This window comes from Thunnus maccoyii, chromosome 2 (genome assembly GCF_910596095.1).
Source record: "Thunnus maccoyii chromosome 2, fThuMac1.1, whole genome shotgun sequence".
Classification (NCBI taxonomy): Eukaryota; Metazoa; Chordata; class Actinopteri; order Scombriformes; family Scombridae; genus Thunnus; species Thunnus maccoyii.
The window spans coordinates 25,905,608-25,932,673 of record NC_056534.1 but is presented as its reverse complement, the minus strand read 5'-3'; the positions used below and the strand labels follow the sequence as shown (position 1 = coordinate 25,932,673).

At 39.1% G+C, this 27,066-nt stretch overlaps 1 protein-coding gene across 3 annotated transcripts in view; it reads left to right on the top strand.

The window, feature by feature from the left end:
• Window positions 1-27,066, top strand: part of rptor (regulatory associated protein of MTOR, complex 1) — a 179,817-nt gene that overhangs the window by 6,870 nt on the left and 145,881 nt on the right. For all 3 annotated transcript variants that reach the window (XM_042427087.1, XM_042427078.1, XM_042427071.1), the window contains exons 3-4: window positions 15,928-16,030; window positions 18,301-18,383. In XM_042427087.1, coding sequence (XP_042283021.1) covers window positions 15,928-16,030; window positions 18,301-18,383 — 186 coding nt within the window. The remainder of the gene's footprint in view (window positions 1-15,927; window positions 16,031-18,300; window positions 18,384-27,066) is intronic.

The following is a 27,066-nucleotide window of genomic DNA, read 5'->3' as shown; positions in this document are numbered from 1 at the left end:
GCAATGCTGTTGTGCACATGCAGAGCCCCACTGGCAGTGGAATAACTTACCTTAGAATTGTAGATTCATTCATTTTCATAGTCATGTGCACAACAATTTCCTAGGAGCTTTAGACGCCCTGGAGGCTCAGATAGCTGTAGTTATAATAAGTGTCAAAGAATGAAATGCGTCAACACAGAAAATGTAAACAATTTTTATTGAACATAGCTAATAGATGATATGAATAAATAACATATTAGATAACAAAGCATAGAACATAATTGTCTCATAACACTACTGTCTCACTACAACACTAAGCAGCCTCAGTGGCATCGGCTGCATTCTATCAACAAATTATATCCAACATATTGACACTGCTCAAGCTTACACTCTTTGCTAGTAACAACCACTTCACTGTGGACATTTGGAAACATTAATTTGTGGTCCTTGTGTTATAATCCTACTGTCTTTGCCCAAGAAGTGAGCCAAATTAAAGGCTTTCTGTAAGGAGTAGTATGACTACCTTTTCACTGTATACCACCGCTTCTCTTGAGTCTGAAACAACTGGCTGCACGTTCACTCTGTCTAGCAGCATTATAGGACACGCACTGTGACTATGGTGACTGTGTGTGTGTGTGTGTGTGTGTGTGTGTGTGTGTGTGTGTGTGTGTGTGTGAGAGAGCTGCTCGAAGTGGAGAATGTGCACATGGTTTACGTATGTTGTGATTATTATGTACAACATGAAATTTCAGCAGTGGCCTTCATCATATATAGCATACAGGAGACGCTGCATCTTGACTTGTCACAGTAGGAAATACTCATGTATAAAAGATCAAAATGATGATGTCTGAATTCTATTTATATCATAGTCTGGGTGAATACTAGTCTGGGTAATACCAACTTGTCACCATAGCAACATTAAAGAGCACAGTGGTCAAAGCTTACGCATTATGAAGTTTTGAAAAATGGAAGTAAACAGGAAAAAGAAATGGAGAAGAGTGAAACCAAGCGAAAAAAACGCTCAAGGAACTGACACCTGAGGAGCTTAAACTGATAGAGGAAGAGAAGAATGAAATTAATACAAAAAAGGCAACAAAATGGGTCGTTAATATACTGAGAGACTTTCTCTACCAAAAACAAAGGAACACGGATTTGGAGACATACTCTGCTGTTATACCTAATGACACCTTTCATGAATTTTATGCCTCAGTTCAGGCTGGCGGCGAGTACAGTGTGAGAAGTTGTTATGGCAATGGTAAGCTCTTGCTTCATAACCTTTGATTTTGAGTGCAAAACTTTCACCAGAAATTTGCGAATGCTTTTATTCTATATTTTTGGCAAATGACCACGGTATAAGCGGGATAATCAACTTGTAGGTGTGTGTTAAGCGGTTTTAAGGCACTTCGCGGAGGCAAACCGCTCCACTTGGCGCTGGATGGTTCTTTGCCTCCACATTGTGCCTTAAAACAGTTTAACACACACCTACAAGTTGATTATCCCTTACTTAGCTGCCTCAGTCTCAGGATCCTGGTATCATGCATGCTGGCTCACTGTCATGGTTTACTGGGGTTACTTTAATTGAACAGAGCCATCGTTAATGTCATCAGTAACACCTGTGCTTTTCATACCATGACAAGTCAAAATTTCTGCTGTGAAAAAGAGCTGTGGATCGAGTGATTATGATCATTATTATACTTAACCTTGTTCACTTTTTTGTAATTATCGATTAAACAATTAACATCTTGTGGCTTTAATTAGAAAATACCTTGAGTGGACAAAATTATTGCATGGTTTTATAGATATACAGTATATTTATGTAAAGCTTTGTAAATGAGGGTTTAAAGGTGATAAACTAGAGTGCACAGCTGGTTTTAGGAAATTCTGTAGCCTTTTTAACAGGTAAAGTACAGAATATTTTCATGACCAAATTGTATTTGTAGTTTTATGTCTTCAGTAGGAAAAACTGGGCTAGGGTTTTGTGCCACAGACAGGGTGGGGAAGTTGGAGCCTATTGAGTGATGTACTTAGCTGTTCTTTCAATGGAATTTGTTGACAATAAGAAAAATGTAGATTTCCAGCCTTATCCTTTAACAGAAGGTGTTACAGACATACCTACTGAATAAATAAATAAATAATTGAGCATTATTTCCAAAGCACCTAACAGCAGTAGAGGTTTAAGTGACACAAACTTTATGTCCATTCCTTAAGAGTCTAACAGTGTTGGATCTTTATAAAAGCTGCCAGCGTCCTGTCTCCCTCTGATGCCCTTTTGTCCCAGCCTGATATCCTGAGGCTTATTTTTAGGACTCGGTGTGTATGGGTAGCCGTTCAGCTTGTTGAGTGTGAAGGTGGATCAGAATTGATTTGATTTGCCAATAACAAATGGACAGGAATTTTAGAGGCAATTGTGTGGAGACTGTAGGACATGCAAGCGGACTGCAGAGGGTGAATAATAGAGAGTAGAATAAACATAACCAGCAGCAGAACATACAGTTCCATCTGAGTATCAGATGCTGTGTTGGGCCAGAGTACACAGAGGCTGATTAGGGCACTTTGGCCTGAGCTTGAAGTTTGTCTAGTAATCACTCATCACTGTGAAGTGTTTAGACAGCCTGTATTTTGGCTTTTTTGGTTCAATTCGCAAGCACTCTAAAATTAGAAAATATAGTTAGAGAGTGGGTAAATGTTTGTGACTTTATTTTCCTGGAAATGGCCTTGATCTACTTGTAACTACATCTTGATCACTCATAATGTGGCACCTGCAGCAGACCAAATACCTCCACAGTGCACCAGCCTTTAGTTACTGTAAGGGTCCTGTTCAGACCTGAGACCTTGCTAATTATGTTCCTCAGATAAAAAGATCTGGTCATTTGTTGATCACTCTTAGGGAAACTGATGAACTGAATGTTTAAATATCTCAAATAGTGTTTAGCTAAACACACTGCGACACTTGACCTGTTTCTCATTGGTAAAAATTTAGGTAAACCTGCTGCTACATGTTAAACGTGATGACAGCGTTAACATCAACTACAAGACACACTTTGTGTCCAATAGAGTAAAAAGTCCAAAGTGTTTTTGTATTAATTTATACGTTTTTTTATTGAGTGCATGTACAACAACATGTAAATATTCTACCGTACTCTGGAAATCGTGGCATGTAAAGACTTTTTCCTGGCTTCTGATCACTGTGTGTCACATGCAGGGCAGTTGATTCCCCAGCTCAAGTTACTGTATGTTGATGGTTAGTCAGTAAAATAAAAAAAATACAATGAACGTTTATTATTATTATTTTACCTTCATTTAATCAGGGGAAAACCAGTTGAGAACAAAGCTCTCATTCACAATTGTGACGTGTGCATACATAATCAAAATAAGTTATATAATTATATAATAAAATGTGTAAAATCAACATTCTTATACAAAACACAAATACAACACAAACACAAGACAAATTACTTACAAAATACAAAGAAAAAACCAGTAAAACAGGTACATTACAGAGAGACAAAGCAGTCACATTAAGAAAAATATGAGCATTCATTATATAAAACATCCCTTATTCCCAAGGGATACCCAAGGTAATGCATTCTTGTGAATGAGTATGGTATCCCATATAAGACATAAGTCTTAAAAGTGATGATAAATAAAATGGTAGCTTATTAAGGATGGCTTTGTTTAAAAAAAAAAAAAAAAAAAAAAAGACAGTGTTGTTCCCTTCGAGTGGTGAGTGATGTCCACCTCACTTCCTCATAGGGGATATAATGATGGGTTCTAAAAGCGTCACCTGTAATAAATCTAAGAGATACACAGTATCAAGAGGTTTGAGGGTTTGGGCAACGGCATGCATGTAAATTACATCTGCGTAGTCAAGCACTGATAAAAATGTTGCCCGTATAATCTGCAACCTACTGCTAAAAGACAGGCACTGCTTATTTCTAAAAAAAAAAAGAAAAAAAAGAAACCTAATTTAAAAGTAAGCTTCTTAGTGAGTTCCTCGACATGAGTTTTAAAAGATCATTTTTCATCTAATCAGATACCCAGGTGCTTATAACATAGGACTTTTTTAATTTGAGTTATTGTACTCATAGTTAAACCTGGAGGATTTTTCATTTGGGATCTCATGAAGAGCATGTAATTAGTCTTATCTGGATTTAGTAAAAGCTTAAGTTTAATCAGGGCCTTTTGAATAGCCAAAAAATTTAACTTTAAAGCGGAAACAGACAACTTTTCAACTTTCCCCCTCTAGCATTTCCAAGTGGTATCATTGGAAACCTTCTACCATGAGCGGAGCTCTTAGGTCCTCTATCCAGGGTTTCCTAAGTCTACCTCAGACAGGTTTTAAGACTCGGGGAGATCGTGCTCTCCAGTCAGCAGCCCTGAAGCTTTGAAATAGTCTATAGTCTTAATTTGTCTCTTATGTCTGTTCCCCTTGTATATTTTATCTGTTGTTTTTTTTTTTCCTTTTGATTTGATTGTATTTGATTTTATTTCTTTGACCGCGAAGCGCTTTGTGACTCTGTTAAAGGTGCTATATAAATAAACTTTGCTTGCATGCTTACAGCTGTGCACGTCCGCGGATGAGGCAATTGTAGATAGAGCTGGGTTTTCAAACAGGTGACCAGAAGAAATAAAATGGCTATTAAAAATATCACAAATTTGTTCTTTTTCTGAGACAAGGACAGAATCTAGAGAAAGATGCTTGAGTAGGGAGAAAGCATAACCATGATTTATGGCCTTAATTGTTTTCCAAAATTTTGCTGAATTACTTCTACAATCGGACAGGGTATCAAAAAAATAACATGACTTAGCGTTTCTGAACTGTTAAGATCTGCCAGTCGGTAGAGGAGTTTGAGCCTCATGCTTTTGCCCTTGCTACATCTCTTAACCTTAACATCTCTGAGATTTCAGGTGAGAACCACTCTGTTTTACTCTGTAGTTCTTAAAAGGAGCATGCCTATTTATTAAGAGTTAAAAACATCTGGGAAATGGCTTAGGGCTATTTCATGGTCTTGTGATATCACTGAGAAATAAGTCATGAAGAAAAGCCTGCTCAGAAAATGTTTAAAGTCTCTGTTTACAATAATATATGGTGGAGTCCTTTTTTGTCTGTATGTCATCACGGTAATAATCTACACGCTGAAATGAAAGTGAAAGAGAGGATACATTTCATTGTCACTTCCTGTCTTCCATTACTGCTGATAAGACAACAAAGACAAATCTACATGATGTACCACACAACTTTTATTCATAAATTAGACTCCACGCTCTAAGTGACAAAAAAAAGTGGAAATGTGCACCATGTAAACTTACTGGGAACAAGAAATATTGCAAAAATGGATCAGTGCACAGCATGAAAAAAGAAATCTTGATAGTACTACTATGATTGGCTGTTTCCTCCATGATACTCTATCACAACATTTTAGTCTGTCTCATCAGTGGTCTAGTTGTTGCCTTTATTTTCTCTGATGCCCACAGCACTGTTGTAATTAACACAGTGGCAGCTCATTGTTGGAGAAACACTTTGTTACAGCAAATTGTTGAATTGTCAAACCAGTAAGTAGCTGTGTGAAAATGATTTTCGGTATTTGTTAAACAATGTACGTTCCTGAGATTTTAAATTTGTATGTATCAGTTTCATTAGTCATTTGTTGCTCCCCTTTTGGACTGTCAAATAGCTCAAGTCTGTCTTGTTTTTGTATTTTGCAGGACTTTGATTTTAATTATATTTAAATATTAGATATATTTTGACAGGCTTCATAATCAGTTGGATATCATACTTGATTTTTGGAAATGGTGTGAATTAATGTGCTTTTGCAAATGTTCCTGTGTGTTTGATGACCAGTAACTCTGGTCTTTCTGTACAGCTGTTGGACACACACACACACACACACACACACACACACACACACACACACACACACACACACACACACACACACACACACACACACACAATGTTCATTTAAATTTTCTCATATCATTCCCTGCTGGTTTTTCACACTTGCATCACACACTGTGATTTTTGACTTTGGAATAATGAAATCAATAAGTAATCAATAACCAAGCTCATTGTAATAATGTGGAAATGAGACAGGTGGTCTGTGCCGCTTTATCTCCTGCACCATTAGTTGAATTCAATCAATGTACACAGTTCATTAGGCAGCATATAGACTTTCAGCCACTTTCAGAGGCATGAGAACAGAATGTATTTGTAAAGTACAGGGCATAATTACATGCCAGTGATTTTATATCTGTGTTGAATCATGGTGTCTGCGCTGTAGCTAGTATTAGGTAACCGTCCTTTAACCAGGAGCTGTAGATTCAAGCCCACTTGTTTGAGCAAGACACTGAGGCAAGATGCAGTTCTGACCATAGCCTGTATATAAAGATGGACGTAGCGAGGTGTGACGTCACCCATTGGTTTGCATTGGAACTGGTTTGAAGCCCAGAGTTGCTGCTTATTGTCGGCACCATCTTTTCCATTTGGAGCCTGGACCTTCCAAATAAGGAGTGTAGGGTGTTTCCTTTCACGCTCTGGAAACACACCCCGCTACCTCAGACCCAAGCTAATGCTACCTTACTGGGAACCCAGAGTGGTGCACACTTGGGCTAATGTTGGCTACTTTAGCTAAATAACAGCTAAAGCTAACAGGGCAGGTATCATTATCAAGTAAAATTAAACTTACTGAAGTATTGCAAGTCTGAGAACATTTAAGAACATCTTAAACATCTTCAGCAGTGATGATGCAGGTTAAACTTTGCCTCACTGGTTTTGTAGCTTACTGAGGTTGTTCCCTGTATTTTAATGTGTATAGCTATATGTGAAAGGAGCAGGGTGTTGCTGGAAAAGCAGTTGTTCCTCTATACACTATTTTAAAGGCAACTCATCCCTTGGTGCATGGCACACTTTTAGCCATCAGTTATCTATACCTACAGGTGTGTTCACAATACCATCTACTGAGAGCCATCCATAGTCTGAACACAGTCAGTGCTTATAATATGACATGATAAATTATTATTTCTAAAGACAACCTAAGCACAGTTCTCTTTAGTTTTTTTCTGGATTTGCAGCTGAAATGTCCAGCTGACCTGTTGCTGCCCAATTGCTATTGCACGCCCGGAGGAGATCGATGCTCTCCACCATTTTAATAACCTTCATTTATTGCAGACCTAACAAATGGAATAATCAGGGGCCATTGATCCAGGCAGCGAGCGGCGCTGGGGGCTGTATGGGAGTCTTAAAAGGGAGCAGAGGGAAAAGGCTAGAAAGTCCCCTGGAGTCCCGTGCAGTTATTAATGAGTGGAGGACGGCTACCAATTATATGCACAGGCCCAAAAAGGCAGACATGCACACACACTCACTGCACATGCATACAATTAATCTCTTTCTGTCTCCTCTCTTTCCCCTCTGTCTCTCTCATTGTCTCCGCAGTTCTATCACTTTTTCACATCACACCAAAGGGTCAGACTGTGGAGGGGGAAAAAGAACAAAGTGTTGTGAAAGCATGCTCTCCTTATCTCTTCTGATGCTCCGTCACACCTTGTCTCTAAACCTCTCCTCCTCCTCCCCGTCACCTTTCTCCCCACGCTGAAGGAGAATTTATAGGATTATTGGAAATCCATGAGGTTCAGCATACCTGTATTAAACTCTAATTTTGTTTAGGCTTCCTTCTCAGTTTAATACCAACAGTCAAATTATAAGGGTTGGGCCACTCGTTTGTTACAGGTCAAAAGGTGTTTTGTTCAGAGTCTGAGTGTCGTTTTATCTCTGCTCTCCCTCTACCCTTTCTTCACTCTTACTTTTTATTACTGTCTGTAATACTGCTGCCTCCCTTTCCTTTGGTGCAATGTTGATTACAGCTGTCCTGTCTCTGTGCATTTTTTACTACGGCTACAACTAATTAAATGGTTTCATTATCGATGAATAGCTTAAAGGGGACATATTATGCACATTTCCAGGTCTATATTTTTAATCTGGGGCTCTATTGGAATATCTTTGCCTGATTCACAGTTCAAAAAATTCCTTATTTAACTCATGCTGACTCTCTTTATGCAGCCCCTCAGTTCAGAGACTGTCTGAAACAGGCCGTTTTAGCTCCTGTCTCTTTAAGTCCTCCCTCCTGAGGAGCCCACTCTGTTCTGATTGGCCAGCTCTCAGAAGCTGCCCCTTGGCAGATTTTTTGGCGGCACCATAAAACAAACTATAGTAGTAGGATTTCATGACTTTTTCTTGTTCTTTATTTCTTTCAAAATATCAACTTCTTAAATACATCCGTACGTGTTGGAGACGAAATCCAATCTGAAATATGAGAGTGGACAACACAAACAACACATGGAAAAACCTTAGCAACAAAGGCTACTGAATGGACGGCCATTTATGGGCATGCGCAATGAGCCGATGTCAGCTAAAGGTAGAAAAAGACGTTGCAAATGAAGCATTCAGAGCAGATTGAAGCCCTGGATTTGATGTGCAGCATTTCTTAATACATTAACATTAAGCATATATATATCATAACCAAGAAAACCAAAAAAAGGCATAAAAACTATGTTTGAGATGCTGGAAGCAGAGAATGTTTTGCATTTTTACTTAATAAATGACTGAAACCATTAATAGATGATTTTTTTCTTTACTTTAGAGTATCTTGAATACAAGGGTAGAGAATTATTGTTTTTCTTTTTTTGTTTTTTTGGATTGAATTTTTTTTTTTTTTGCTGAATGAGTTTGTCCTCAAAGTAATACTATACACTGCAAGACATGACATACAGGACGCGGACCCTTACTGTACATACTGTAAAGAGTTCAAGAAGTTCACAGGAGAACACAGAACAAGTTCATTGTATGTTAAAAACATTTAGACTTAAAAGGAAAGTGTTGGAACACTGTGATAGCTGAATGGTCATAGCGCATGCCACATAACTGCAACGTCACTAGTTCATATCTGCCTGGGGACCTTTTGATTCATGTCATACCCCTCTCTCTCCCCCTTGTTTTTCTGTCTGCTTCTCCACGGTCAACAAAAAATACCCCAAAACACATCTTAAAAACAACAAAAATAGTGACCCCATGTACAACCTGAATTGAAGTCTAAATTTGGGTGTGAAAGTTCATTCTTGATCTTGGGAATGGTAAGTTGAAAAAAACAAACAAAAAAAACAACAACAAATGACTCAAAGTGCACTTACAAGCTTTTTCTGGAGTTTTCAACCGCACCTCATGCTCTTCATCAGCGGATTGAGTTTGCTCAGTTGTCATGGAGGTCATACTTGGGTCACATGATAACAACTGTGCAAACTCCGTCTGCTGATTAAGACCATGAGATGCGATTGAAAGTAAGATTGACAGTAAGTGGACCTTGAGTCAAGATTTAGTAAGATACATTTTTTTCAACAATGTTTACAATTTGGGTTCTACAGTAGCCTCCTTATCTCACAGTTAAAAACCAGCAATAGTCCAGTCCTGTACTGTCTACTTTCATTATCATTCATTTCACCTTAATGAGAACAGAACAACGCCACACCAGACAGGTTGAAGGTCTCACATCTTACTGCAGGATAGGAACTTATTCATTACTACAAGACATGCAGATTAATTCCTGCTCAATAGATTTACCAGCATTATACCTTGTAGCCAGTCAAGTATGGCTACAAGTAGCCAGTAATGTCCAAACCAGGTTGATAAATGATCTACTTGTTTTTGTTTTGTTTGTCTAAAGTAATATGTGGAATAAAGGAGCGCATAAATGAATGAGAATAATGCGGACCACATATGTGTGCTGTCACACTTAAAGGCCACATTGCACTGTGATGATGAGGTGGAACAGAAAAACACTGTCCCTCATTCATCTGCATTATTCTCATGCAAATGAGTGCCAAATGTATTATAAATTGCACTGGACGCTGGGTGGAAACAAATAATTTCATCAGGGCTGTTTATATTAGGATGTTAATTATCTAGCAGTCTTGAACCACTTAATTGTAATCATGATTAACACCAACGTGATACCACTGTGGTATCATTGGTGCATTCCCTTGTCTCCACTGTACCTCGAGTGAGTTTAACTACTACTTATTTAAGTAGTAATTTTGTGTATTTTTAGTAGGTGCATGTTGACAGTAAAGGAATGATATCTTACCATCTCCTCCAGTGAGTCAACAATTTTCTTTGACATTTTATCTGCCATGACACTTTTTACTCTCTCAGTGGACTTTGCATTAAAACACAAAGTATGCTGTCATTTCAGCTGTTGTATTTTAAAGGGCAAACCTGTCTAGGTTTTTCCTAGTTGAGTCTGTGTCTTTGTAGTGTGTCTTCGATATAAATGTCTTTCCCCAGGATAGTAGTGTCGATATTTGCTTCCCCTGCAGAGCTGATACAAAACAGGTACACTCACATGTATAGGGGAAGACATATTATATGGTTAAGTCAGTTGGGGTCAATGTCTTTCAGTTGTTTTTTTTTATGTGCACAGCAGAGGTAAACCCAGATCTGTGTTTATTCAAATGACAGATACACTTGTGTATTGCATAAGGAGATCACACTCATGCTTTGATCTAACACAAGAGTCAAATTACTTGCAATTAGGTGTTTTGTCTGCCAACAGTGGATCTTACTGCACCATGCCTTTCATTGACTAGTGTGATGAAGAAATGCTTGAACAACATAATGGGGAACACCTCATAGAATAAAATGTATGGACGTAACAAGCAGTAGGACCACCATTTGCTTTCCGAACAGCTGCAGTCTTTATTGACTTCTCTTGAGCTGTTTGTCAGGGGACATAAGACAATTCTTGAAGGAAAGCCTCCAGGTCTTTGAAGGATGAAGGAAGTGAAAATCTTTACACTATGTCCCATGAAGCCTTACTGAGTTTTAGATCTGGTGACTGGGGAGGCCAGGGTTGGCTTTTAGCCTTGTTTCATGAAACTACTCTTGAGCTTTCACTGGATTTAAAGACACCATTACAGATCCAACAGTTGGCAACAGACATGTGTATTGGAGGCATAATCTGGCTTTCCCCAGACATACATCTGTCTTGATGAGAGGGTTAACCATCAGCACCACCCGCAGGTTCACATTTGTGGTTTTGAGTTAAATGTCTAGCAAGTAGTGGACGGGTTGCCATGTGTGCATTGTGGTAGATTTATAGATTGATGTTCCTTTAAGGGGGAATTGAACTTAACTCCTTGCTTTCTACCCTAGCATCATCATCAGGTGAAAGTTTTTTTTTATTTATATTTTGCTTTGTGACCAATTACCTGCTAAACTAATGACATTCACACCAGCCTCAGCTGTACTATGTGTTTAGTTCTAATTAGCAAATCTTAGCACGCTAACATGCTAATCTAAGATTTTGAACATGGTTAACATTATATCTACTAATCATAAGCATGTTGTCAATGAGCCAGCTGTAGACTCTCTTGTTAGGACCCATGCTCCTGCAATTTAGCACTACACTAAATTGGACTATTTTTGGCTAAACATCTTTTGCTTATTTGCTTGGCTTCAGATGTATAAGCAGGGTTTCTTGGACCTTTATTGAAGCACATTCTAGCACAAATTAACCTTTGCTTGAAAATCATTGACCTTTGTCATTTTGTTCACCCACTGTAAAAATGCTATGGTAATGGTTCTGTGCTATGCTAATGCCTCTATAGTGGCAAATGTTGGTCTGATTGTTGATTGGTCACCACTTTGGTCCGACTGATTATTAATATTTAAAGTACTTGATGAGTTACCACGAAATTTGGTACACACAGAAATTGGTTTCCTTCAGGGTAAACTGTAATTACTTTGGTGATTCCCTGACTTTTCATTTAGCATCATCATCTGGTCGAAATTTTAATTTCAAAATTTTTTTTAATGACCAGTACTTTGGTTCATGACCAAATACTTGCAAAAATAGTGCCCCTGCCCCTAATCCCATCAGCCTCAGCTGTACTTAGTTTATTGCTTATTGGAAAATGTTAGCATGTGCACACACTTGATTAAGATGGTGAACTTAAACCTTACTTAACTTGTTAAACATGAGTGTTTTAATATTGTGATTTTAAGAATGTTAGCATGCTGACATTAGCCTTTAGCTCAAAGCTTTGCTGTGCCCAAATACATCCTCACAGAGTTGCTAGCGCGGCTGTAGGCTCTAGTTTCATTTTTCTCAGTAACTGGGGTATTGTGTGCATATAGTGTTGTACCCAAGCAGCACACTTTGACATCAGTTCCCATTCAGCAGAATGGGTTCATGACATACACTGTACAGGCGGTAAAAGGGCGGGGGGTGAGGAGGTCAGGTGAGAATGAATGTGATGCGATGGAGTGAGCCTGTGTGTATGTGAACGCATGTGCATGTTGAGTCTTGTTCTGCTGAGTCCCACTAGCACACTGACCTTTTACTCGGTCGGTGAGAGCAGAGGGCGCCTTAATTACCTTCACAACAACAGCTATCCTAACCCTCTTCAGCCCTGGGATGTCACATAACCCACAGTGCACACAACACGTGCTCCATAGGTCTGCATATCACACAGAGACAGTATCTAACACTACCTGCGAAAGGTCACTTGGCACTATTGCATTGACCCATATGATAATCCTGTACGTGTACACACTACCAGACAGTTATAGCTCTCTCTATATGTCTGTATATGTAGTTGCTGACATTTCTGTACACGATTTTAGGTTTTATGTTTAATCATTGTAATAAAGGTGTTCTGCCAGATTAGCCTCTTAATAGGTGCTCTTTAAAAATAAAGTTTTATAGCAATTCAAATATTAGTCTGATGCCTTTTTTGAAGGCACCAGACACTTTGATTTGGCCTGATTTCAGAAAAAGTGAAACCAAGGGTCTGCAAGAAAGAATGGAGTCCAGAGACTGACACCGTAGGCAGCTCACCTTCGGCTAATTGGAGCCAAGAGGACACATGGGCCTCGTGAAGTTCAAGCACCATCTGTCCTAGAGTAAACGCCATCAGGCTTTGTCTTACAAAGTGACACAATGATGATACAGTGACTTGTCAGCTCGGGTCAAATAGCACCATCAACAAACAGTTGTGTTTCTGAATGGATGGCCAATATCAGTGGCAGCAACTAGAGAGTCCTGGACCAGAAATAAAGTGGCTGTTTTCATGCTGAACTTTTAACTAAGCAGAAAAAGAAGAAAACACTGAATACTTACATACTGTACCCTACTCTTTGGAAAAAGTCTTGCTTTTTAACACAATGCTAATGTTGACACAATATACAAGCATCAGATATGATTTTACTAATGTAATTTTCTTCTTGCTATATGTTCCAACTAGACACATGCTCAGAAAATATATTCATGACTAGCTCTGAAAGTTGAATAAAGTCTTGGATGGTTAACCTGATGCACCAGATGGTTTGTTGCACAGAACCATCTGAGATGTCTTCTTTGGAAACTGTTTGGAAAAGGGCAGGCGCTTTCAAAAAATACTTTGCAGGTGATTGGATGAACCATCTGTCTATCACTGTCTTACCTCGCGAGACAGCTGGATTTGTGATGATTGCGTGATGTTGTGATCTTGCAAATTCAGCTGCCTCACAAGGTAACTGGTTGGTTGGATGATGGAGAAACATTGTTTGGACAAGGAGACACCAACATTGGCTGTCAGCAGTGTCGTAAAAATGTTGCTTACTGTATATTTTAATGAAGCTCTTTCTGGTTTTGCCTTTCATTTGAGCAAACTCAATGACCTCATATGTTTACTTTAAATTTGCATTCTGCCACTATACCGAAACACTGATGGCTGCAAGGAGGGCTGTACTAGATATCTCTTTCATCATCACATAATAGAAACTGCAATGTTTTTATTTTCAGTGGCACCAGCACTGCATACTTCAAAGGTGTTCTGCCAGAAATGTTCACTTATTTCAGGAAGTGAAACTCCTGTCATCATTGGTCAACATAAGGATAATGCATCAATTTTCTTGAGTGCAGTGAAAATAAGTCTACTTACTACATGTAAGTTCACTTATTTTAATAACCCATATCAGTTTGGGAAGCCACACCTGACACCGCAAAGCTTTAGGGTAGGGTTAGGGTTATGGTAAGAGGGTTAACGTGTTTATTTCAGATTCACAAGGTGTGACAATGGCACTCTAGTTTGCTTTGTTTGTTAGTTTTTCTTACATTATGAATACACAGTATTCCTCTTGTGCAGCTGCCGAACATACATGCAGGTTGATGATCAGCTGGCCGTCAGGTGTAGTTTTTGCATTGTGTTTAAGCCCAACTATAACCAAAAGACTGAATATGTCAAGGCACAAGTCTTTTAAACACACAATATGTAATTTCTGCCACTAGGGATCTGTCAATCAAAACAATAACAAAAGACGGAGAGTGATGAGGGTGTGAAGTAGCGTGGGATCATGGGAGTTGTTGTCTTCATTGTTAAACAACCAGATTCTCTGGGTGAGGATTACTCCAGTGTTCATCGTTCAGGATGTTTTTACCAGGAGCCAAATCCAAAACAAAGCAGTGTCACGCTAAAAATCAGTGTTTCTTTGACGCTGTTCTGTGGAAAGAGGACGTCCAGGAGGGGCTGCTAGCCGAGCTGCAGCTAACGTTTGCTCAGCTTGTTTCTCTGATAACTTAAGACATCCAATGACTAAAATCCTTCATCCAGTTTAAAAATACAGTTAAAAACGACCAAGATCTAAAAACTTTATCATAAAAATGTGGCTTCAAACTGAATAAAAGTAAATTTATGACAGTTTCTGGCAAGCAACCACAACGCCGACGTATTATCTTGTACGCGTATACTCTTTGATAGACGCCATTGTGACAGACAACCACAATGCCAACGATTTATTATCTTGTATGCCTATAATCTTTGGTAGAGGCCATTGTAGCAGACAACCACAACGCTGACACATGCATCTTGTGCACTCTTTGGTAGAGGAGGTATGACACCATTGACAGGCGACCAAATAAAACGGACCGTTATCTTGATTAAAATTACTGATTTCTCTGGGTTTGAAAATTGGTGGAAACATTTCGGATAATAGAAATACACAACTCAACAAAACATATAACATAGGTCTAGTTGTTTTTAGACATTTTAATGCATAATAGTTACATGTTATAGCAAGGTCAGCTTGATCTGTCAGTGTCTTTTTTCAAACTCATTGAAGCTACAGGTTGGGGCAACAACATGTCACAAATACTGATGTCTGCGGTGATGCACAAAGAAAAGTGTTTCTGGGGTGCTGACAGTGAAGATGGAGTGATGGCTCACTGCTACTGCAATGTGTAATTTGCACTGTTGGAGACCTTTGTTGCCTGATCACATCTGTGTGTGTGTGTCAGGACATTGCACATAACCCACAGATCAATGATGGTTCTATTTCAGATGGCATGTTTCTCTTTCCACTCACTTCCTGCCTCAGTGCTCTGCTGTGTTGGGTTCATCACCAGTCAGTTTGTTGTCCTATTTTGACAGTTATTTACTTCCTGATCTGCATCTTTCTGCTGTAAATTCATACAGTCATACACACTTATGCCCGCAATCTGTCCAATACAACTCAGGTCCACTGAGGCATTTGCAGGTTAGATTCAGTAGTAGTGTTATGATCAATAATATTTCTGTGGTTTGAATCCCAGGATCAAATGGGAAAATATAATAGCGGAGTGAATAACAAATTTTTCTATAACTACTGTTGAGTTTCCCCTGGGCGAGACACTTAACCTTCAGTGGTCTGCTGGAGCTTCAGTGGCCAACAGCAGAACAATGTGGTTTACTGGAAAACTCCCAAGACTGAATGTGTGTAACTGAGCTGAATACTAGAACGTGTGCTCAATCCAGTTAGATGAATGAAGATTTAATGTGGTTTGAAAATCATTAACAATTAATCCAGTAGTCTGTTATGATTCAAGCACTGAGATATATGTGTGTATGAGAGAGTAATATTGTGTTTTGTGGCCTCTCCCCCAGATGAAGACTGTGAGTGTAGCACTGGTGTTGTGTCTCAACGTGGGAGTGGACCCTCCTGATGTAGTCAAGACCTCTCCCTGTGCCAGACTGGAGTGCTGGATAGGTGAGTCCACATAGACAGACACCAACATGAATATCTGAATATCATAAATCTTTCCGTGCTACCTGCCTAATGTCAGGCATTTACTTTCATGAATGTGACATTTGTGACAGATGCAGATAGTTCATACACACTCTTGAAACCAGAGCAACTAACTCTTTACAATGATCATGTATCTCTGATGTCCTTCATGGATATATCCCCTTAGAAATCATATAAAGAAAAGAGAAAATAGAGAAAATATAGAAAATATTTTTTTCAAAAGTATTTTTCGGCCTTTATTCAAGGGTGGAAGTATAGAGGTGATGAGAAATGAGGGGGGAGAGAGAACAACATGTAACAAAGGGCTCAGGTACATGAATTGAATGGCAGACGTTTCAATCACATTGTTTACACATCTTAACCACTAGATCACCTTGAAGACCATGTATAACCGCAGTTACAGTGCAACCGAAAGCATGATGGGAACTGTTGTTCCAAAAACTTGGAACATGTTTATCACAAAGAGAAATAGAGAAGTAAAATAACATTAATATTGTTTTTTTTCATACATTTTTAGCCACGCTAGCCTGTCTGAGGATGAATTGTAACAACTTTGGTGATCCTGTAACTATCTGTTTAGTGCCATCATCACATCAAAATTTACTTTATGACCAAATGCCTACAAAACATATGACATTCCCATCAGCTGTGCTTTGTATTTAGTGCTAATTAGCAAATGTTAGCATGCTAACATGCTAAACTAAGATGGCAAACCTGGTAAACATTTTACCTGCTAAACAACAGCATGTCAGCTGTCACTGTGAGCATGCTGCTGATGTTAGCGTTTAGCCTCATAACATAGCTAGCGTGGCTGTAAACTCTTGTCTTGTTTTGACATTACAAAGGCTTAAAAAGTCCCATTATTGCCCTCGAACATATCAATTAATATACTGATATGTGTAGTGTGTTGGAAACTTGTGGACATGCAGGCAAAAACTTCATAATACCAGTCACATTTAAGTTGGTGGCATTTCTGAGTGGTCCAACTTATCTGAAAGGTGACAATATGTGGTATTCCTAGTTAGGACATGATAAAATGCCGAAAGCCTGTAAATAAAGGGAGTAAGAATTGGCAAAAGAATAAAAGAGCTTAGATTTCAAAGAGTTAAGTACTGGTAAGTCATGCAATACTGTCAACTTTTACTTGATCTTTTACTTTGTAGCACTTAGGGATATTCTCAGTCTTTCCCATGGGGGCTCAATTCATACGGCCTCTGTCAAACAGGGATGAAGCAGTCTGCCTTCACCAGAACCACGCGACAACACACAGAACAAAAACTAAAGAACCAACTCCATTGAATGGGAACCTCAAAACCATTTTTTAGCTCCCCTGAGACAGCTTGAGTCTCAAGAGTGAGGAAAGCACATAAAAGAGGGAACACAGTTCTTAAAGTTTCTGAAACTTTCTCAGCTGCTTCTGAGGACGCTGACACTGTTCAGACCTGCCACTCGGTTTTTGAGATGATATTTGGGAATATTAAAGGACCAGTGTGTGTAGGATTTAGTGGCATCTAGTGGTGAGGTTGCAGATTGCAACCAACTGAATACCCCTCCCCTCACCCTCCCCTTCCATAACAGGAAATTGTAAAATGGTAGGCAAAGATCAACTTAGATTTTTACCATTGTAGGACGGATTTCTCACCCCATATCTAATTTTAGAAACGTATGTAGAGATTATAGATAATTTTATTAATAAGAAGTCATTATTTTGTGTTTTGAATTTTCTTAAGTAGCTTATATTTTGTTATAATTTGACTCATCAAACACATTGCTCTGTTGTCTTTGTTGTGTTGATGCATTTTCAGAAGGCATCATAACAGTGAACGGTTTAATTTGCTGCATATCAGTATCTCCTGCAAAACTTGTCAATACATTTTTCTCTGCCTGCTGAGCACAGTTTGATCTGTCCACAATCTATATTCTGCTATTCTTCATTCCATATTGATTTACTCTCATCAATATTTCAATTTTCCAAACCCTGCTCCTGTTTTTAATAAGAACGTTTCCTTTGATGTCAAAAACATAGATGATATTGCATTTATAAGAACTACCAAGTAATCATGGCATGGCTGTATCTTTTTTTTTTGGAAATACTACATTAATGTTAAAGTGTGGGTGAATAATATAATTATGGCTGATTTGTCAGCTCCTGATTGAGCATGTATGTTTTAGCTATGCTATGAGTGTTTTGCATGTGATCACAGTGAGTTTTCACTCTGTTTTCTTGCCAGATCCTCTGTCGATGAGTCCACAAAAAGCCCTGGAGACCATTGGGGCCAACCTTCAGAAGCAATATGAAAACTGGCAGCCCAGGGTGAGTAGATTAAAACGAAGCAGCCTCCCTCCTTCTCATATATGTTCTTATTATTATACAATGAGCACATACACTCACTCACACATAGGGATGGGTATTGTTAAGATTTTACTGATACCAATGCCATTATTGATTCAGCTTGTTCATGTTTTCTTTGGGTCTCTTATCACTTTAAGGACACCGGTTTCTACTCTGATTTGTTCAAGTGCAATGAACCCAATTCTTGTGTACCTGAAGCCCTACATCAGGCTGTGAGAGCTTGTTGCACATTACTAGCTTGTTAAAAGTTGTAGACAAAACTTCTTGTTCAAAGCCTTGATTCAAGCAGGCATGAAAAAACAGTGTAGGTGTCATTCTAACACTGTGGCTCCTTACATTTAGTGATCATTTGAACATGTACAAGGGTGAATGTGTTTATTTTAGAGATTTCATTGTGTCAGCTCTAATACACTTCCTGTCTGCACTGTGCCAACAAAACACCCACATGCTCTTGATAGTGATTCATTTTTTTTTAGAAACAGATGCATCATGTGTTCTTGTAAATTCAGCTGTTATACGTTTGTGTGTGTGTGTGTGTATACATGCATTTGTATAATTGCCAGCAGTGGTTGTTCTCCTTGGCTGCTAGCTGTTAGCAAGCTCAGTGTTTTCCCAGAGGCTCCCCTGTCTGTTGTCCTCCTCCAGTAGCCCCTCGGCCTCCGAGCATTGGAGCCTCGCTGCTGGAGCAGATGGCAAGGGCATCCGTCCCCCATCACTCCTAAACACATTCTAAAAAACACTACCCTGGACAAAGCGTGAAGTATAGGAAGAAAGGATTTTAGGTGATGAGGTGTGAAGAGAAGATGAAGAAAAGACTGGATTGTGCTCTGAAACCTGCTCGCACACTGCTTGACCAGAGAAACTCTGATCAGTCAGCAGAAACATCCGACCTGTTGTTGAAATCTGATCTTTGCGATCGATTGTCCACATTGTAAGTGGCCAGTGTTGAGACAGCACTCAATCATTTGCTGCCGATACTACATTAGATGTAATCTAATGGTCAATCCACACCGCCAGCATTTTTTGAAATGTAGACATCTGTTTTATGTAACAGATATGCTTCTATTTCTGCATCTCTGTGTAACAAACCACACTGACTCCATCTCACACCATCTCGATATTCAAAACACCTCCGTAGGGCTTGGTGACATGGACAAAATCATATTTTTGACCAAATACCTTGATCTTGATATTGATATTGGCAGTATTGTAGGGATGACTATTGGTACTTTCGCAACATATTTCCACCATGAGATTTTTGATGAATAATCATCAATAATGTGGATATAATGATCAAGTGGATAAAGACAAATAAAATAACAACTAGAATAGTCTGCTAAGTTCAGAAAATTGCATCACTCTACTGTAACGCAGCCTATAAAACCAGGAAAAGACAACACTTATGCCATTTTATGATATTACGATATCCAAAGTCAAGATGATGTCTAGTCTCATATCACAATATTGATTTTTTTGTCTCAGGCGCACATATTGGAAGTATAATCTTTGGTAGTAGCTCAAATTGCTACAGCTGAAACAGAATATTTATCAGCAACATTTTTGATAATTGTTTTGTGATGTTTCATACAAAGATGGGAAAATTTATTAGTTCCGCAGATTTGTTGTTGTTGTTTTTTTTTCCATGTCAACTTGGAGTCTGGGAAATTGCAAAGAGCGTTTTCCGACATGTTATAGACCAAATCATAGATTAAGAAAACAATCAGAAGATTGATTGATAATCATAAGAATCGATAGTTGCATTCATAGAAATTGCACAAATGTAACCTATAACATGTTATCCATAGCGATTAATCAAGGCTTTATAGAGCTATGGTGGGCGTGGAAAATAAAATAATCGAATCAATACATAGAATTAATGCAATTTTCCCTCCATAAACGCTTCATGGAGCCTACTGGAAAACTGTTTGTTCATTTAATTGCTGGGATTAGTCAGACTGGCAAAGACAGTTTGTCTGGCCGCTATATGGCTAAAAGGTCAGCTGAGATTCAACCTGGAAAATATTTAGCTGAAGTGGTAAGCCACCCAGACTCTGATGCATTTCACTAATTATTTTAGTTAGTAGATGACAGCCTAAACAACAGTCATTAAAATATGATATTTGCTGTGTGAAATGGTGCCCCTGTTCTTTTGCCTAAAGGTCATTGTTTGATTTCATTTCATTTTTTATGATGTCAGTGGAGATGGTCTTCTGGCGCTTGGGAAACAAAAGCTGGGTATAAGGACAGTGAAAAACGTTAGAGATGCTGATATGTTACATGTGGTGTGAATTTAGGATACAAGTACTTTTTCTGACAGCTAAGAAATTTGTCCAATTTCAACTGGTTTTATGTAGACATTTTAAAGTTTTAGTACTCTAGTAGTGGTATTAGCCGCTGTTCATATACATTTTGACTCTCCATATTTGTTTCGCTTGTTCCTCTTGCTATGTCAAATATGCGTCCTGAGGAGAGTGATGGAGAAAATAAGCAAACACTTGAAATATGATCTGAGCACTGGAGCTGAGTTGCATGCAGATATTGGATTTGAATAGCATTTCAAACCACCTGCGAATATGTTTTAAATCCCATCAGAAAGGATTGGATTTTGATCCTGCCCTTTTTTCCTGTTTTAACAAAATGTCTGTTTGGTATTAGATATGTGTAAAACAGATTTCACCTATCTCTGTGTCTGAACATGGTCACTGAGAGACAGGGGAATGGAGGATTTATTTATTTATGGAGAGGAGAAGGATATGTGGAGGGTCAGTTGGTGAGTCGAAAGCTAAAAGCAGTGTGAGATTGACAGAATGTGAAAGAGAGACAAGTCGGTAACACACAGGGCAACTTTAGCGCAACAATACCCTTTGAGTTACCTCAGCACCGTTGCTGGGAAACATCAAAATAGATATATTGTTGCCTTGTTGCTGGAAGTTGTATAACCAAAATGATCTTATCTTGGGCAAGTCAAAGTAGAAGCTAATGACGTGATGGCTGTTTGGTTAGATAGTAAGTAACACATGAGGTAAGAGGAGGAGGAAGAGACATCCCAAGAGACAGCAGCTAAAGGAATGTAGGCTTTGGCTTGTTTGACCCAGGAGGTCAGCAGCAAATGTTTCAGGAGTGCAGGAGGAGGAGTGGGAGGGTGACAAAGCTGTTCCTCTTTTCCAGCCTCAGGATTCACAGCTCTACAGAGCAGCATCGCCAACACACCTTACATAAACTGTTGACAAAGCAATCAATTACACCGCCGCTATTTACTAGCTTTGTCCCTGCAATGAGAAATAACATAACAAGTTCATTTTGGATGAGAAGAGTCGATAAACATTAGAGCCTAAGAGCAAATCTAAAATCCATTTTGTCACTTTTCCTGTGTGTTGCCCTTGGTGCTGGTGTATAAGAGCAGTGTTAGTAACATTTGAGCTGCCCAGAGAGTTTAGTTGTGCCAACCTGCCGTCACGAATCCATTTCTCTGTTTGCTTCTGTGCTCTTACATTAACCCTCATGGCCAGAAAACACAGAGAGAATTGCAAACACAGTCTTGGCTGCTGCCCACTCACTTTCTCTACCACCACTACCTTCTGCATTTTTTTTCCCTCCACATCTTTTTCTCTCCTTTTCTGACCTTTCTTCATCATCGTTTTCCACTCCACATCAAAGATATATTTTTTTCAATCACAGCTCTCCTGTGTCCATCTCGACTCTTCATGTTTGTACCAATCTTTTTGCCTGTAGATTTGTTTTGTGCGTGTGTTTTGTTTGCACTAGAGTGCTGAAACCATGTTAAGAAGCCTCTTGTTGTGGCTCGGAGCTGAGAGCTCAACAGTAGATGTAGATTATCTTACATAGATGTCCAGCTGCGTCTGTGGTGAGACCCAACTTGAATTCTGTAGTTGTATGTGTGTTTTGACCTTGTAGGAAATTTGTGTTAAGTTCAAATCATAGCATGCCTTGGTTAAAGTTATCAGACATATGACATGAGAGTGTTGATGGCAACTGATCAGTCAATATATAAATTTATCAATCCACAATTTCTTTGAACCTTAAAATCCTTAAGATTGTCTTCATAATAAACCCCATCTTTACACAGGTTGTTTCATTGTTACTGGCGTGTCTGTGTCCTCTGCACAGACATGTTGTAAAAGACAAAAGCTGATACACGCTCACGTTTCTCGTAATACAGAACACAACATTGGATTATGAGCTCACTGTGACTGTGTCATCATTGTTGACAATATACAGACGGGTGACAAATTAAAGGAAAAACCAGTACAGGTCTGAATGCTTGACCCCTACAGTGAGGGGATCTGGTGGCCCTGTTATGCTGTGGGGGGGCATTTTGCTGGCATGGTTTGGGTCCATTTGTCCCCTTAGAGGGAAGAGTCACTGCAAATCAATACAAAGTTGTTCTGAGTGATCACCTTCATCCTATGATGAAATATTTTTATTCTGATGGGAGTGTTCTCTTCCAGGATGACAATGCCCCGTGCCCAGGACACGAGGGGTCACTGGATGGTTTGATGAGTATGAAAATGATGTGAATCATATGCTGTGGCCTTCACAGTCTCCAGATCTCAACTCAGTTGAACACCTATGAGAGGTTTTGGTATGATATGTTAGACAGCACTCAACACCACCATCATCAAAACACCAAATGAGGACATATCTTTTGAACAATGGTGTTCAGAAGAGTTCAGAGACTTATACAATCAATGCCAAGGCTGAGGAAAAAAAAATATTCCCTCTACTTACTGAATCTGATTTTGCTATTAAATCTGCTTATTTGATCCATTCAAACACCGTTTTGAATCTATTCAGGTTCAGTTTTTGACAGTGTTCAACAAAATTAGATAAGATAGAACTTGATTCATCCAAAAGGACTTTTTTTTGTGGTGAAGTTGCTCCGTATCAACAGTTGGAATGCAGATGTTGACACCTGTGATCAGTGATCACTTCATTATTTTTCTGTCGGTTGCCCGGGGTTACAGCCAATGGCATTGCAGCTTGGTCACTTGTTGCAGCTTGCCATCATTTTGAGATATGAATATAATGTGATGTTTGTTAGTGCTGTTTTTGCCTGAAGAAGATCTGATTGAAAAAAAAAAAACATTGTCTGACCCGAGAACAGTGTGAAGATTCTACTTTTTGCTATGATGTCTCCTTTTTGGCCCAGCAGCTGTTAAACAGTTTATTGGATGTGGATACTTTTTTCCCCCTCTAAACTTTTTACCTCTCTTTAGCTGGTTCAGGAGGTTCAGATTTTCCAGTATGGATGTCATTTATTGATAACAACATGTAAAAAAAAACAACTGACCAAACTGGATCTGAAACCAGCGCAACCAGACATCTTCACCATTATAATTTTATTTGTCAATCATGTTTGTTGTTGAGCCTTACCAGAAGACGGTCTTTTCTCTGCCGTCTGTGTTTTTATTGGATGTGGCTGTATTGTGTGACATTAAAACTCAGACTGGCTTCAACTGACGACAGCTTTTGTCTCATACAGACACATCAAGAAAATAGAAAGAAAGAGATACCTTTCTTTGTTTTCAGTTTCTCTTTGAGTTTTCCATCTCGACGTGCATCCTCTGCTCTCCTATTCTCTTTCAAGCCTTACTTGTTCTCTTTCATTTTCTGTCAGCATGTCATCCTTTTATTTCTCTCTTTCTCTCTCTGTCCTCTGTTATATGTTTGGGAATCTAGTTTGAAATTTTCTCCTCTTGACTCGCTAGATGTTGGCTAGTTATTGAGATGAAAAGCGGTGTGCTTGTCTTGTCAAATGACCCCTTCAAAGCCACGCAGTGCAGTGTACTTGCTGAACATGTTGCAGCTGCCAAACAGGATTATGCCGTGTCTCTGGCCTGTGTAATTGTCATTTCTCCTTTGGTCTGGCTTTCTCTGTATCTGTGCCTCCTCTCCTGTCTGGCTGCAGCCTGTGAACCCCTGCTGTCCATTTCACTAACTGCCTCTACATTATGTATCAGAGAGCTGCAGCTCAAACACTTTGCTTCTGATTAGCTTGGAGTTTTTCTCTTATCACCCTGGAAACACCAAACCGCTCAGCAGAGGACGAGTGCGAGTGAAGGATTTCTGTGTGTAATCAGTAATGATGCAATGCACTTTTTATGCTTGGGTAATTTAACATTTTTATCATACCCTATGATACTGAGAGGCCATGACAAACATGAATCAGTGGGTCAGCTGTTTGTGCCAAATGTGTCAACAGTTACAGATCACACTCGCATAACATCATCCACATATTTCTGCAATAGAGGCAAGATGACAAATCTTATTCTGTGCTCATTTGGTCTCTGTTTATGTTCAACATCCTTATTAATAAACATATTCAAACTTTTCTAAAGTTAAGTTGTTATATCTGATAACAAGTGCTACTTATCTTGTGTCTGCTACAACTACAGTCCTCAAAATGTGAGCAGAACCAGCGGATCATTAACGGACAGCTAAATAAATTTAACAGTAGGCAAACTGAGAGCGCCTAATGTTAACTTAATGAATGAGGTTCAAATATCGATAGCAGCGCAGACTGCCCAGGAGTCATTGGTTGCAGTTCATACTAATCAGGAACCAGTTAAGACCGGCCCTTTAGTACCCATCCCTAGAAGAGAAGCTGGATAAAGCTGTCAGGCAATAATTATTTGCAGGTTGAGTGCATCTCTAATAAGGTCCACCTATATCCAGTTGTTATGTTTACATATTGGGCTATATACCATTGCCAATTACCAGGGCCATTATTGAGGACTGTGCCTGCCAAACCTAGTGAAGGAGACCTGATTTGTAAAGAGTATAAATAAAAGAAATGTGTTGTCAGTTGAATCACATAATTAGATTTTAATTGAGAAACAAAGATATGATATAGGCACATCCATTTATAGCGTTATGTATATTGACCTCTTGATGTGTTTATATGTGATGATATCTTGTCTGTGACGAAAACAAAAGGCCACTGTGACATGTCATAGCAGGAAAAGCACATGAGTAATCAATAACTGATAATGAGCCACTTCCAGGGCTCTGCTCTTGTGATTATTGGGACGTGTAATGGAAGTGAGCCTTCGTTAAAGTGATTAGTTATACCTGTGCTTTTCCTGCTATGACAAGTCAGAGAATATGCAGTGAAAAAGAGTCTTCAATGTGCAGGATGAAGAGTGTTTCCAGACACTTTTTTTTTAGTTTTTCCTTATTGAGAGATAGACAGTGATGCAGTGTCTGTCTGACTGTGTGAAAGTGAAAATACAGAAGGGACAAAAACAATATTAATTAGGCAACTTCCCTCAGCAGTATGATTTTTCTCTTTGCAAGGAAGTTGGGAAGCGGGGGAAGTAACGGTAGTGATGTGCCCACATGAATATACTGTAGCAATGATGATATTACATTTTTAATTTTCAAAGAACTATACTGTTGTAGTTCAGTTCACATCTTTAAGCTTGCCAGTGTTGGATTGTTCAAGGCGGTTGTCTTTCACAGTAACAGAAGAATTTGCCACGCCTGTACTTTATGATATAAATAAGTGAGTGTATCAGGTGGAAACATCATGTGAGGATAATTACAACAACCCAAATCATGTGAGGATAACAATGTGTGGCCTTGAGAAGCTGTTGTGTGCCCCGCAGTAGGAAAATGTGGTTTGGACATATCTAGTGTGTGTGGGTGTGTACTGAGAAAGCATGAGTAGGAGTGAGGAAAATGTGGCAAAAAAATGGCACACAGGGTCATGAAATTACATTAAAAAAAAAGGCTAGAAAATGAAAAGACCGAACATGAGCTGTAGCGCTTTAATGTCTGTCTACATGTGGATTGTTTCACACTTTCAATTTCTGTTTTCAGTTTTGAAAATAAAACCGTCTTTGGCTGATTCAGTAAAAAATTAGTTGTGTCATACAGGGCTGTGGTGTTAATATAGCAGCTGTACTTCCTCTTCACACTTTCAACTCAATAACCAACACCACTCCACCCACTACATTATTCCTTTTGGGGACCCCTCAGAGCTGCCAAATCAGTTGTTTCCCATTTGAGTTCAATTAACAGCCGGTGCGCGAGAACCTGCAGAGTGAATAACGCAATGCGGAAGCCGTCTTAATGATCTCCCCTCGTCTCTCTTCATTCACTCAGTCCAGTTGGAGCCACAGAGAAAACCATTAGCCCACTAGAAGACTTATGGACATCTCATTAATACATCTATAAACAGTGTGCTTATGAGGAAGGCTACAGGTCACAGCTGTCATATCCTTGTGGGACAGAGAGAGAGAGAGAGAGAGAGAGCATATCGATCAGTTCTCTCACTGCTGCTGATCACCTCATAAATATCCCACTAAACGACAAACCATCTTGTGTTGATGGTCAGATGTGGAGATTAACTGTAGATTATGATGATGTCGAGGTGATGCAGAATGTTTTTTTTAACAAGCCTAGTAGAGGTATTTGCTCTATTAAGCGAGTGGTTGGGACCCAAAATGGGCTTCTGCTTTGTGATGAGTGGGTCTTCATGCGAGTGGAGCAGTAATGTGTTTCATCGATCATTGCTCCCAGGACAGGAGAGCTAATCTCTCATTTCTTCTTAAAGTGGTGTGTGACTTTGTTAGCCGTGAGACATGTTGAGGAGCCGAGTTTTTACCAGATGAAGGGAAGG